The following is a 13,659-nucleotide window of genomic DNA, read 5'->3' as shown; positions in this document are numbered from 1 at the left end:
ACAAAGCCATTCTACTGCTATCAACTGTTTGTACGACTCTGTGGCAGATGATCTCTTTCTGATCCTAGGATGCTTCCAACCAATAAGGGGGGAGAGGGGCTACCTCTCTGAGCAGTCTTATTGAAGCCAGTATGGAAAAAAGGATTGCTGAATTAACAACTTGTGTGAAAGATCTGGCTAAAGGTATATCATGCCAGATAGATAGAAAACTGGAACAGGTTCTTTCCAAAATAGACTCTTTAGTGAAGGAATGTCAACAGATGGGAAAGGACAGGAAAGCAGTCCAGGGAGAAGTACAGGGATAAAGGCAAGCATAGTAAAAATGGAGGACAGAGTAAAGCAAACGGAAGATCTATCGAAACAGAATGAAGGGAAAACAAAGGCGAAACAACAGAAGATAGACGATTTGCAAAAGAAAGTGATTTATCTGGAAAATAGCTCAAGATGCAACAACATCAAAATAATGAATTTTGAGCTGCAAAAAGGAGCTGACCCCCTTAAGCAGGAAGTGGTGACCTGTATAAATTCTATTATGAACTCCCAGCATATGGCTGAAGAGGATATAGAGAACTCATTTTGTTGGGAACCCCAGAAGCAAGAGGCCAAGACCTATAATATTGAAGTTTTTCAACTATGCTTAAAAAAGAGCAATTTCTCAAGGTCACTAAAGAAAAACTAGAGCTATTAGTTTATAGGTCAAACCCAATACAGATTTATCAGGATCTAAGCAACAAATCAATACAGTGGAGAAAAACGAGGAAATCCATTAGATCAATTCTAATCAAGAATAGACGGAGATACAACTGGGGTCACCCAGTCTTTTTAAAAATATGGAAAGATGCGAGTCTTCTTCAGAATCTTCTCTTTTGAAGAAGGCAAGGACTTGTTAGTCACGTGGGGCCTATGGCAAGAAGATCAAGATGACCAAGGCGCAAGCAAGCAGGCCCGCAAGGAGTGGAAACATGAAAGAAAAGATATCTGGACTGAGAAAAACCATTTGATACTTGAAGACTTCCCCCCTTTTTCTTTTTCTTTCCCTCTTTTTCACCTTTCTAAATTTTTATACTGTCGCTTCCCTCCATTGTGTTTTTTTAAAGGTTTTTTTAATGTTCCTCCTCCTTTTTCTGTTTTGTCTGGGTATTTTTGTTGTTCTGTTTGCTTATTTTGTTTCTTTTTGTGGGGATGGAGAAGAGGAAAGATTAAGGGATAAGGACGTTAAGAAAAATAAACAAGTCAAATGAAAGAAGGGAAGGTATTAAGGGGGAAAAAAACAGAGTAGGGTGAAATAGGAATGAGGATTTGGCATTGGTCCAGACTGGTGTGGGTGGCGTCTCCCTCCCTCCCAGAGCTCCAGTCAAATTTTAGTGAGGCATGGGGAAGTGGGGGGGGAGGAAAAGAGGTTAAGTGTAGAGTGGGAGGTTAGGGATAGGGGATTAGATAGGGAACAATGTGATTTGTTTTGGGGGGTGTTTTTGTTTTGTGAGATGCATAATGGGACCAAAAAAAGATGGGATATAGAATGGAAATGGGGGAAAACATAAGGGTAGCTACTTTTAAATGTGAAAGTAGCTTAGGGTCTGTAACAAAGAGGAAGAGAATAGAAAGATTATTGAAGAAGAACAAGGTGGTTATTATTTACCTACAAGAGATTCATCAAAGGATGGAGTTAATGAACTGAAATTACAAGATATACAGATTTATGAAAAAGTATTTAGGACTTCCAAATCCAAAGGTGTAGCGATATTGATTTCTAAACATTGTGAATTTGTGGTAAAAGAAGTAGTAAAAGATAGTAATGGTAGATATTTGATAGTATAGGGACTAATGGGGGAAGAAGATTATACGTTAGTAAATGTTTATGCACTGAATGTGAATCAAGGAGAATTTTATAAAACTGTCATTAAAGGGATGGAGAAGGTTAGAAGGATATGTGATTATGGCAGGAGATTTTAATATGATTTTCAAGGTACGATATACAACAGGGATATCACCGTTGGAACTATCAATATCATCTGCAGATGTGACTCTTAATCCTGAAGAGGATGAATGTGCCTTATTCTGGTGCCTCAGCTTTTTGTAAAACAATCTAGCATGCTAATATATAGTTCTCAGTTTCCCTGACATAGTCAAACCCCCTCATTGCATTAAGGTAAGCCTAAAGGAAGCCACAGCCTTGAGTTTATTAGGGCTTAGCAAGGTTATTAGGCTCTTGAGAGTCCCCTGGAATGCAAGGGGAACAAGCCTATCAGTTCGAAAGGAAATCAGACCTGAGTGCTCACTGGAAGGACAGATCTTGAAGCTGAGGCTCCAATACTTTGGCCATCTCATGAGAAGAGAAGACTCCCTGGAAAAGACCTTGATGTTGGGAAAGTGTGAAGGCAAGAGGAGAAGGGATGACAGCGGATGAGATGGACAGTGTCATCGAAGCAACCAAGATGAAATTGACAGAACTCCGGAAGGCAGTGGAAGATAGGAGGGCCTGGCATGCTCTGGTCCATGGGGTCACGAAGAGTCGGACACGACTAAACGACTAAACAACATTGAAAAATATATATTTGGTATGATTAAGAAATATAAAATAAGCGAAATCAATAACACGTTTTCAAAGATTATGTTAAACATCTGGTACAAGTATAGAAAGAATTTCTGTCCGTTTAACTCTCCATTAGGATTAGTGACTGAAATAGAGAATTTTCCTGTCCATATGGAAGTTTACGCAGAATTATTTAAAGAAAAAGGTGATTAGATTAAAAGACTGGTTGTATAAAATGAGATCGAAAGATCAAATGAAACAAATCCTTCAAAATGAAAAAATATCATGGTTGAATTATATGCAATTAGAAAGATGGACTAATGAATGGTAAAGAAGTGTAATAAAGGTAGAGAATATACTAAGTATGAACAGTTTCTGTTATCATATGAAGATATTCAGATGACCGATTCAGTAAAGGGTGCAGTGAGTAAAATTTATAGATTCCTGCTTGATTTAGAAGAAGAGACTGAGAAAGAAGGATTGAAGTTAGTGTGGGATGAAGACTTAGGAAAAAAAAAATGATGAAGAATGGAGGAAGATGTGGAAAATGAGGGTTTTACGATTTATGTCAGTGAGAATAAGAGAAACATTTTTTTCAAATTGGGTTTAAGATGGTATTTGACACCAACAAAATTGAATAAAAATGCTAGTTATCTGAATATCTGTTGGAAATGTGAGAAGGAAATTGGTACATACTTTCATATGTGGTGGGAATGCGAAAAAGTACAAAGATTTTGAAAACTAATCTTTAAAGAACTAAATGACATATGTGAAAAAGATACAGAATTTAATCCTGAGATAGCTCTGTTATCAATATTTGAGAATGTGGAATATGATGACTAGAGAATTGATTACCAATTTATTAACAGCATCTGGATTAATAGCAGCTAGGAATTGGAAATCAAAGTCTGAATTATGAATGGAAGAATGGTATAATGAAATATGGAACATTGCTATAAATGATAAGTTAACTTGTAACTTAAAGGTTAAGAAAGGACAGATAAAAAAAGAACAATTTCTATGATATATGGGGCAGATTTCTTGAATATGTACTAACAAGAGGAAAAGGGAAAGCTCCAAATCAAGAATCAATGCAGTTCTGGAGAAAAGAACAATAAAGGAAGAAGAAGAAAAAAGACAGAGGAAAAAGAGGATTACAGCAAGAGGTCCTGACTATGGTGGTGGGAAACACAGTCGATTTGTATTTTGGTTTATGTATTTTATGTTTATGTTGTAGTTTAAGAAAAAAATAATTAAAAAAAGGAATGAAACTACATAGTGTTTTATAACCTTTTATTTGCAGTGTAAATTTTCAAGAGGAACATCTGCCGTACACGACTGTATGCCAAGTTCTGTCCAATAGAAAAATAAAGAGGCAGAGATAACCCTCTGGATGAACAAGACGCTTTACAAAATGTACCATTTACAGTGTTAAAACTATGATTTTTACTAAAAATCAAATTTAAAGAACAGATTTTTAAAACAATACTAAATGATTCATTCCTCCCAGAATGGGAATATGATTCAAAAGGAAAGACATACTAACGGAAAAACAAAAAATAAAAACCAGAACAACTTTTTTTTTTAGAAACAAGCACCACACTCTAAATATTGCTGCGAGGACAGGACAGTTCATAGGTGTGCACACCAATTGTTAACAGGCAGGATTTCAAGCCCTTCCTCAGCCCCTTAAATCTAAAGCGAGTTTAGTGTTTATACCATTTCGAGCAGAGTTCTTCTTTGCATCCAAGCCCAGTCCCTTCTTAGAAGGGAGCCATAAGCCTGAAAGAAAAGATGTGCCAGACGAGCCTCGGGCACTGGAGGGGTGGCAGGTGTAGGGAGACCGGACCTAGGTAGTGGTGTTCTCTTTAAAGGGAATCCGTGTCGGATTCCATGGCCAAGATCAGAGCCATGATCCCCTTGCCCTCCTGCATCATGGAATTCATGGAACAGAACCCAGAGGGAGGATGAAATCCTCCACTTCCAACAGAGGAGATCTGAAAGGCAGTAAATGACTACCAGACCATATGAAGATGAGTCTGGGAGGAGGAGCATTTTCAGATGTAAGGGTGAGGTGGAAGCCACACACAAACCAGAATCTAAGAGGTAACATATGATGGGGCGGTGTGTGTGTGTGTCTCCCATCTCTCATGGATACTGCCTCTGGATCAGCCTTCCCCCTCCAGTACTAAAGAAGAGAATAGATACATCTCTTATCTGCAAGGCATGATCCAACTCTTCTCATTTAAGAGGACTGGGACTTGGCAGAGGAGAAACCCTGTACATCCGACAATTCATGTCAACAATAGAGATGGAAACTGAAATTCCCAAGGAGGTATCAATGCATGGAGAGCAGGAACTCAGATTCCACACACTTTGGATACACTGCTGCACCCCGCAAGCACTCCCTAAATAACTCTTCCAGATCATGGTAACTAAGAGGCCTTGTCTGCACCCATGTATCGATGCAGCAAAGGCTGAGTTCGGCTCAAGTGGCCCCTTCGGCTATTAGTGGCCAGTCTTTGCTGAGCCAAGAAAGACTGGACTGTTGCAGGACTAGACGATCGTTCTTCTGTAGCTCGTTGGTGCAATGCTAGGCCCTGTAGTAAGAGAGAAAGAGTAGTGAGTTCAGGTTGTGCCCTCAGATGAAGGCTCATCAACAGTCTTTCTCCATGTGGCTCTGACCTGGAATGCATGTATTCTATACCACAGGATTACAAATTCTGCACCCCAGGCATGTAATAATCTGCATCATGGGGTGTTGTTAATGTTGCACCTGATGTACCTTACAGTGCTGTTTCCTTATGAGGACAGGCTACAGCATTTGGGGCTCTTTAGAGAAAAAGCGCTGAGGGGGGGACATGATTGAGACATATAAAATTATGCAGGAGATGGATAAAATAAATAGAGGGAAGCTCTTTTCCCTCTCACGCAATACCAAAACCAGGGGACATCCACTCAATTGAGTGTTAGGAGAGTGATAACAGACCAAAGAAAATATTTCTTTACCCAGCATGTTGTTAGTCTGTGGAACTCCTTGCCACAGGATGTGGTGATGGCATCTGGCCTAGATGCCTTTAAAAGGGGATTGGTCAGATTCCTGGAGGGGAAAGGTCCATTTCAAGTTACAAGTCATGATGGAGATGTATAATCTCCAGGCTTAGAAGGAAGGTACCATTGCCAGAAGCCACTGGCAATGGTGCGGCTAAAAAATATTGTAAATAAAATAAATAAATAAATAAATAAATAAATAAATAAATAAATAAATAAATAAATAAATAAATAAATAAATAAATAAATAAATAAATAAATAAATAAATAAATAAATAAATGCCAGATGCAGGGGAGGGGTATGAGGAGACAGGTCTCTAGTGGTCTGGTGTGCTCTCAGAAACATCTAGTGAAGCCACTGCAAGATACAGGAAGCTGGACTAGATGGGTCCTTGGCCTGATCCAGCAGGGCTCTTCTTATGTTCTTAAGTTAAAGTTTATGCTAGGAGACAAGGAGGACAGGCGGAATGGCATATAGTCCACACAAGTGCTGATCCCCCATAGTGAGAAGACCTGTCAAGCATCTGTATGTCTTCAAGGTGTTACACTCTGAAAAGCCCAGTGCAGGAGCAGGGAACCTTTGGTTTATGATGGCCACAATCCCTTGTCAGTGGCTGTGCTGAGTGGGGCTGCTGAATACTACAGACCAAAAAATGAGGAGGCCCAAAGGCTTTTAGCCCCTCACTTACTAGTTGTAACTTCAGAAACTTTTAAAAAGAAATGTAGATTCTTATGATGAGGAAAAAAAACTTTACAGGCCGGCCACAGAGACTGGCAAAATGTTAGGAAAAACCACCTTCAGAACACGGCCAAGAAGCCCGAAAAACCCACAACAACCATCTGGAAGACTATTAATATCTTCCCATGCCTACTGCTAATAGGAATCAGTAGCCAGAAATTGCCTGTCAGGCTGTTTTGTTCTCCTCTCCTTCTTTCACTGTACTTACACAAAGCCCAATTGAAACTCACCATATTATACCAGGCAGTGATTATGAGCTTCTCTTCCTGCTCCTGCTGAGATTTTGTCTTCTCAAAATCAGTCTAATACAACAAGAAAAGCAAGAATAGAGTATAATGCTTTTAGTAATGAAAAAGCAAATCTACTAACAAAAACCATAAAGTAATAAAAAAAAACTAAGTGCCATGAAACATTTTACAAAGTGGAGTACCCCGAACAAGAAGAATTTTAAAGAAACCTCTCAGGTTTTAATTCTGGAACACAATCCAGTTTAAATTAAAAAGAAGGCATTCAACCCATTATTGTATTTAAATACTTGAAAGAATATACCCCTCAGGATTAGAAAACCTTTATATGAATTTCATTAGATTTTTTTTCAAATCCTGACTTTTGGGGCGGGGGGAGTCATTCCAGTTATTTGGAAAGCAGAACAAAATAGTACTAATTCCTAAGCAAGGAATTAATTCAAATTGCTCTTAATCACTATTAAGTCTATACTTTACTATAAAATGATGGCTGGCCTTTAAGCAGTTAGCTTAAATGACAATGACTTGTAAAATGCATACACCTACACCACACAGGTGTCAAAAAAGACAGTCATCTTAAGATGAAAACAAAGAAAGGTATTAATGTCACATAATGGAGCCTCAGTTGCTTATTTCTGGATAGAACAGATGCATTTTATGGGGTAGAGTGGGCATATCTGAAGCATTTATAACACTGCATTATGACTAATAATAAGAGGTAAAGCCATATTATGAAATACCATTTTCAAGGATCCTTGTCAATAGGCAATTGATAAATAATTAAATTCTCCAATGAAGCACAAGGCAGGGACGCCCACAGTCACCAAACTACCATTCATTCTACACATCAGGTAAATGGTATCCAAACAGGCTCATTCCAAGTCAAAACTCAGCTTTAACAGTGACAGACTGTAGAAAGCTCAGTTGCACTGAATTCCAGATGGAAGTTAAAATAGAGAGCAGAATTTATTCTTCATGTGATAAAGTGTGTATTGTTTTCAATGGTCTGAAAACTGGTAATATACCAATAAGATACCTAGGTGTACCACTACCTTCTGAAATTAGTAAAATAGCAAGACCAACTATAGTTGTTGCTAATTACAAATAATAAAGATTTATTCCTGGATAGTTGTGGGTATTGATACCATTGTAGTAGCTATTATGCCAGTGACTTGCAGATTGCTTATTGTGGAGAAGAACCTCTCTTCGTAGGTGGTGGCTGGTAAAGCAATGGCTCATTCTCTACTGGAACAGGGCATGTCATCCATTGCCACTCCACTGGACTCTCAAGGGGGTCTGAGCTGTTCTATTCTATTTTGTTCTAGCTTCACCTTTGTGAGATAGGTTATTATGTGATCAGGGCCTCGATTCTGATCATCAGCCATCGTGTTCCACAGTTCCTCAAGTGGTCTGAATGAAAAAGGATCCCAAGTGTAGAAGCTCAGAGTCCTCTGTGATCCACAACCAGGCCCCATAGCTACCATGTTTCCTCAAAAACAAGACAGGGTCTTATATTAATTTTTGCCCCCAAAACGCATTAGGGCTTATTTTAAGGGGATTTTTTTTCATGTACAACAATCTACATTTATTCAAATACAGTCATGTCATCTTCTTCCAGTTGATGCACAATGGTGGAGGGCGGGTTTTCACTTAACTGGGGCTTATTTTTGGGGTAGGGCTTATATTACGAAAAATCATACTAGGGCTTATTTTCAGGTTAGGTCTTATTTTTGGGGAAACAGGGTATATTGTTTGTTTGTTTGTTTGTTTGTTTGTTTTAAAGACCCAAGGCCTTCTGTTTTTTGCAAAATTCCATTCATTTAAAACAAAACGTAACATTACATGTTTATTGATCTCGAGGTTGCAAGCCTTGTCTTTTAATGGAGGAAAAGAAACTCACCTCCAGGTGGCTTATTTTCTTATCTTTTTCCTGCAGTTGATTTTTCAAAGCCTGGATCTCCAGAGGTACTACATGAGGCTGCTGCTTGGGGTCTAGTTTCTTGATGACCTGGGAAAGAATGGACACAACATCCGTAATAGCCAGGCTTTGCCAGGGTGCCGACATTTAAACCATTAAACAGGCCCAGAAGGAGCATTCCTCACTGAGCCACACTGGCTACATGGGAATGTAACTGTTCTGCAAGACTTTACATCTCCAGAGGCCATCAGGTTTGGACCTGCACCCTCTGATACAAAGTGGTACAAAAATTCCACGTACTGTACAGGCCTTGTCCATATAGCGTTTGTATCGTTCCTCCATGGCTCTCATGTCTTCATCCTTCTTCTTCAGGGACTGCTCTAGTTCATCGATCTTCTTGGCAGCTGTTGAAAAAAGCTGGGAAATCAGTGTTGCACAAACTCCAAATTTGGATGGTTGTAAGGAAAGCACAGTCACTTTAAGAATGCAACTACCCTAGGACAGACCAGTCTTCAATAGTCTGATACGAGATTATTTCAAAGTACAGATCTCAGTCAGGCTGAGGGCCAAATTTCAATTTGTCCAGAAATGACCCTACCGAAAAAAAGCTACCAAAACAAAAGGCAACACAAACAGCCATTTTAAATTAATGACACGCCTCATTTATTCCAATTTGTTTCAACCGATTTAATGGTAAAATGTTGTTTACAGTTTCCATTTTTGTTTAATTGATTAATAAATCTTCACTCGAACAATGGACTTCCTGGATTAACTGGCAGGTGGAAATTGAGGTAAATACTCTGAGGGTATACTTCCTTATTCAATTATAAGATAATTTAGGATAAAGAACATGTTCAAACAAAAATGAAAGTCGCAAACAATATTTTGGCACTAAATCAGTAGAAAGGTGTTGGAATGAACATAAAAAAAGACAGGGAAATAGCTAGGAGTTGCATCCCTCTTTTCCTGCCGCTTTAAAAAAGCACTATTTGTGGATGGCTTAGAAGAACAGATGGCATTTCTGGATCCCACAACACTCATCCTTTTCCATCTTCTCAATAACCAGGAAGGACTAGACGATATAGATGAGAGTATCAAGGAATGGATCTACTATGCAACCACTTACTGCTAATGTCCACTTTGGGTTCCAGTTCATCAAGGCATTCCTTCTTCTTTTGAAGCTCCGCATGAGCTTCATGCAATTTCTCTCTGCCCAAGGAACAGGAGAAAATGAGAATTAGGCACAACTAGCTTGAAGAATAAGGCCCTTAGACCCAAATGATATGGGACCGAAGGTCTCACTTGGAAACATTGTATACTCAACAAAATATGCCTCCCCCCCCCTCAAAAAAAGGACATGTTCAATAGGTGCAGAGGCACATCTGTTCAATGTAAGAGGGCAGAGTTCTTGAGTTTTAAATTCACAGAACCCTCTTTCCACCCCTGACCCAGAGACTGAATAGAACTACTTACAGATGTTCCTCCAGCTTCTTTTGCAGCAGAGAGGACTGGGGCGAAAAAGAAAAAAAAGACTGTTTAGGATGTAATGACTCAAATAGCCACTACATTGGGCATAAATAATTGTTGTGCTGTTGTGCAGCTTGTGTTGCTTGCTAATCCAGTAGCGGAAGTAGCAAATAACAACCTGCTCTAAAATGTTTGGCCACTGAACGAGTGGCATAATCATTATGAACAGCAATAAACATCAGAACTTGCATACAGTAGTTTCACTACCACCTGTATTTAAAGGCTTTAAAATCTGCCCTCTGGTTATGCTAGTCAGGTACACATTCACAGGTCTTGAAGATTTTGTGTTGACTGGTGTTCACGACACCGAGAATTGAGGATTTCCATTCAGGTTCATCACAGTGAGTTCAGAGGACATAAGAAGAGACCTACTGGATCAGACCAAAGCCCTTTTTGGTTCATTAGGCCCTGTGGCCCTTTGCAGTGTTTCAGCCTCAGCCTCACATTCCCTCGTCTCTAGCATAAGGGCTCTCAAAATGCAGGCAGTTATGGAGTACTCTTTTCAGCAACCAGTATGTGGTAATACCCTTCCTTGGGAAGCTGCTAAACTGCAACTATTTCTAGAGTGGTTAGTAGAGTGGTTCCCAACTTTAGATAACCCAGCTGTTCTTGAACTGCAACTCCCAGGAATCCTAGCCAGCTCAGCTAGTGGTAAGAAGGCTTCTGGGAATTTTAGTCCAACAACATCTGGGGATGCAAGGTTGGGGAACCAATGGGCTAGTATATGAGATGCACAATTAGTGCACATTCCTTATCCCTCGTGTTCTGTTGTCCCACAGGCTGCACTTTGTTTCAAGAATGGTAAAACAACAGCTGCTGCATCTCTTTGGAGCAATTTTGGAATTTATATAGCACATATGTTATAAGAAGTACCAAAAAGCAATTTTGGAATTTATATAGCACATATATTATAAGAAGTACCAAAAAGAATTGGCCGATGCCACTAGCTTTTCAGAACACCAGCATGCAATGGGAACAACATTTAACAACCCAAAACAGCATCCATGATGCTCTGCTTTGCTTCAGACTTGTGAAAACAGCGCCTGTGTCCATCTGAACCTTCACAACAGTGAGACCTCTAAGCAGCTCTTGGTTTGTGAATCCAGAGTGGCCTCTTCTCCCTGATATTTTAAGCACTATGGGGCAGTATATAAAGAAACACGCTTTGCTTTTGATACGCTGAGACACTAGAGTGATGGGAGAGAAACAAGGGTAACTTGGCAGCAGAGCAGGGTCGATGGCGGAAGCGACACAGAGCATGAGAGTACTTACAATGGCCTGAGCAGGACAGCCAGCAAGTCAAAGGGGAGAAAGAGAGGACTATTAGCAAAGTGGGAGTGGGGTCAAAAGTTAGGAGAGACTGTGGTGAGTTTCAGCAAAAGTCACTGGGGAGGAAACAGAAGGATCTTACTGGGAGTCTAAGCCACACTACGCACACACAATCCCCTGAGAAACAATGCCTCCATAGAAACAGTACTCCTTTGTCTACTATGGGGCAGCCTTGCATGTACCATGTATCATGTTAATTCTATCTACTTAAAGAATCTCAGCCCCATTTTATGACCACTTTTTGTAGCTTAGCTCCCTTTCCTTATTTGTTTCTCTGAGTCCTAAGCTACCCAAGTGTCCCATCACATACATAAAAATCAGAACATACTCAGGTGCAACAACACAACAAAGACATAAAGATTTTTTTTTTAAAGTTCCCCGTGTGTGTCTGGCAGATGCATGCCTGGCAATCTTCATTACTGCCATCTTGCATGGAGATCTGCACGGTGGCTGAGCAGAAGCATTATCTGCCTCTGTAGAGGTTTTCCCAGAGGTGGATGCTTCTCCAGAAGCCCAACATAAACCCTCCCGGACGGGGACTCACATCTTCCGCTTTGCTTCCTTGCTCCTGGAGGGCGCGCTGGAGCTCCTCCACTTGTGCCTTGAGCTCAGAGATCTCTTGCTGGCTCAGCCTAGACACAGACAACAAACATATTGCCCAGGGAAGAGTTAGCTACAACTAACAACAGCTCTGTCCACCCAAGTAATAAGGCACTAGTAGAAGATACTAATAGTAACAGTTCAATCCCATATGTAGCTACTTAGACATCTGCTACATGTCATTCGGTGGGTCTTACTCCCAGAAAGTCAGCATCCATTCAACTCACAGGGCCTCCCTTCAGAGTGGACACGTATAGGAGTGCACTGGAAATCAGTCTTCCAGTTCCCAGACATGCCACACTTGTTTAAGTACACGGGAGAGCAGCACAACCCTGCTCGCCATCCTCTCCCCCCCTAATGTTCACAGATAATAAGGTGCAGGGGAAAAGGCAAAATTGCTGATATGGAAATGAAAAAGCAAGTTTTGACATATGCAGTGAATCTTTCAACAAACATTATTAGCATTATTATTATCCATCATTATTCAATACGTCAAAGGAGGAGGAACTTGTTAAAATTAGAAACGTGCTGTATTTGTGATCTGATACAATCTTCATGAAGTCAGAATACTCATCTAAACAGCTGTAAAAATCTAAGCCACAAGACATTTCTCAGAGTGCCCACTCTGGCCCAAGTCTAAAACATGATTGCTGAGTCGAGCCAGGGGCTTTCTGCCTATCAAGGCTTCTCCTGGCCATACGAAACAGCTGCAACCAGGGATAGAAGGGATTTCCAAGTGTCCCTGAGTCCTGGGTGCCTTGGACACCATTATGCAGCCATTGGAAAACCTGTTGTCACCTCAAAAAGCTCTCCACATTAGCAACTCAGGTGAGTTTGCAACAACAAAAAAGCCCAAACAGGTGGATATTGTCAGCACCTATAAAGATTGGGCTACAAATGGCATCTCCAGAGCTAAGAAGAGATCCTTTGCAGTTCAGGAGCATGAAACCTTATAACCCACCACAACTCAAATAGAAACTCTCTCTCTCTCTCTCTGTGTCACTTTCCTTCTCTCTCTTTTGCAACTGGCTGAGGCCTTGAAGATAACACATCTCAGAAATTATCCAAGCAACTCCCTTTTTAAAAAAACCCACATGAAATGCTTTGACTCACATCTGAGAAGCAGTCTGTGTGAACAGAGGGCAGCTCATCCCTCACTAATCAGAAACACTTATGCTAGGTGGAAAATCAATAATGAATATTCACCAGGCAAAGACCACATAAGGTTAGCCACCCCCAACTTGCATAGATAAACATGGCTTCACTTTATGGGCAAACAACTGACATGCCTACTTACTTTAAACAGGCTGCAAATATTCTATACAAGAAGGGCTGCATTTAGTAGTTTATGGTAATATTCGACCAAAATCTAGCTAAGAAACTGTGCCAGTTCTTCTCTTTTTCTTGGACTGGAGAAGAAATACAAAGCCTTCTTAGCTGAGTCTTCACATCCAGTGGATGTGAGAGCAAGTTCTCCAGGTGCATGGAATACCTTTGCTGTGCTTCCAGCTGGTTCTTGGTGCGATTAGATTCTTCCAGCAGCCCCTGCAACTCAGTCTGCTGTTGCCGGTATGACAGCTCCTGTGCACACAGCATCTTGTTCTCATGCTGCAGCCGCACAATGGTCTCCCTGGGCACAAGAAACAGTATGTGAAGCTGGCCAGACCAAGGAAAATGAGAAGGCACAAGAGTCAAAGCTACGGCTATATAAGAAAAA

General features: G+C 40.4%; 1 protein-coding gene across 1 annotated transcript in view; it reads right to left on the bottom strand.

Annotated features, from left to right (window-relative positions):
- Positions 1-3,812: 3,812 nt before the first annotated feature.
- HOOK2 (hook microtubule tethering protein 2) overlaps positions 3,813-13,659 on the bottom strand; it is a 29,458-nt gene continuing 19,611 nt past the window's right edge. The window contains exons 15-22 of the mRNA XM_072990300.2: positions 13,435-13,572; positions 11,887-11,974; positions 9,960-9,994; positions 9,613-9,695; positions 8,787-8,890; positions 8,469-8,576; positions 6,554-6,625; positions 3,813-5,133 (exon numbers count right to left, since the gene is read on the bottom strand). Of these exons, the coding sequence (XP_072846401.1) occupies positions 4,969-5,133; positions 6,554-6,625; positions 8,469-8,576; positions 8,787-8,890; positions 9,613-9,695; positions 9,960-9,994; positions 11,887-11,974; positions 13,435-13,572 (793 nt within the window). The 3' untranslated portion in view covers positions 3,813-4,968. The remainder of the gene's footprint in view (positions 5,134-6,553; positions 6,626-8,468; positions 8,577-8,786; positions 8,891-9,612; positions 9,696-9,959; positions 9,995-11,886; positions 11,975-13,434; positions 13,573-13,659) is intronic.

The sequence above is a fragment of the Pogona vitticeps genome, chromosome 2 (genome assembly GCF_051106095.1).
Source record: "Pogona vitticeps strain Pit_001003342236 chromosome 2, PviZW2.1, whole genome shotgun sequence".
Classification (NCBI taxonomy): Eukaryota; Metazoa; Chordata; class Lepidosauria; order Squamata; family Agamidae; genus Pogona; species Pogona vitticeps.
Note: the sequence above shows the minus strand (reverse complement) of the source record. Positions and strands in the feature narration are given on the sequence as shown.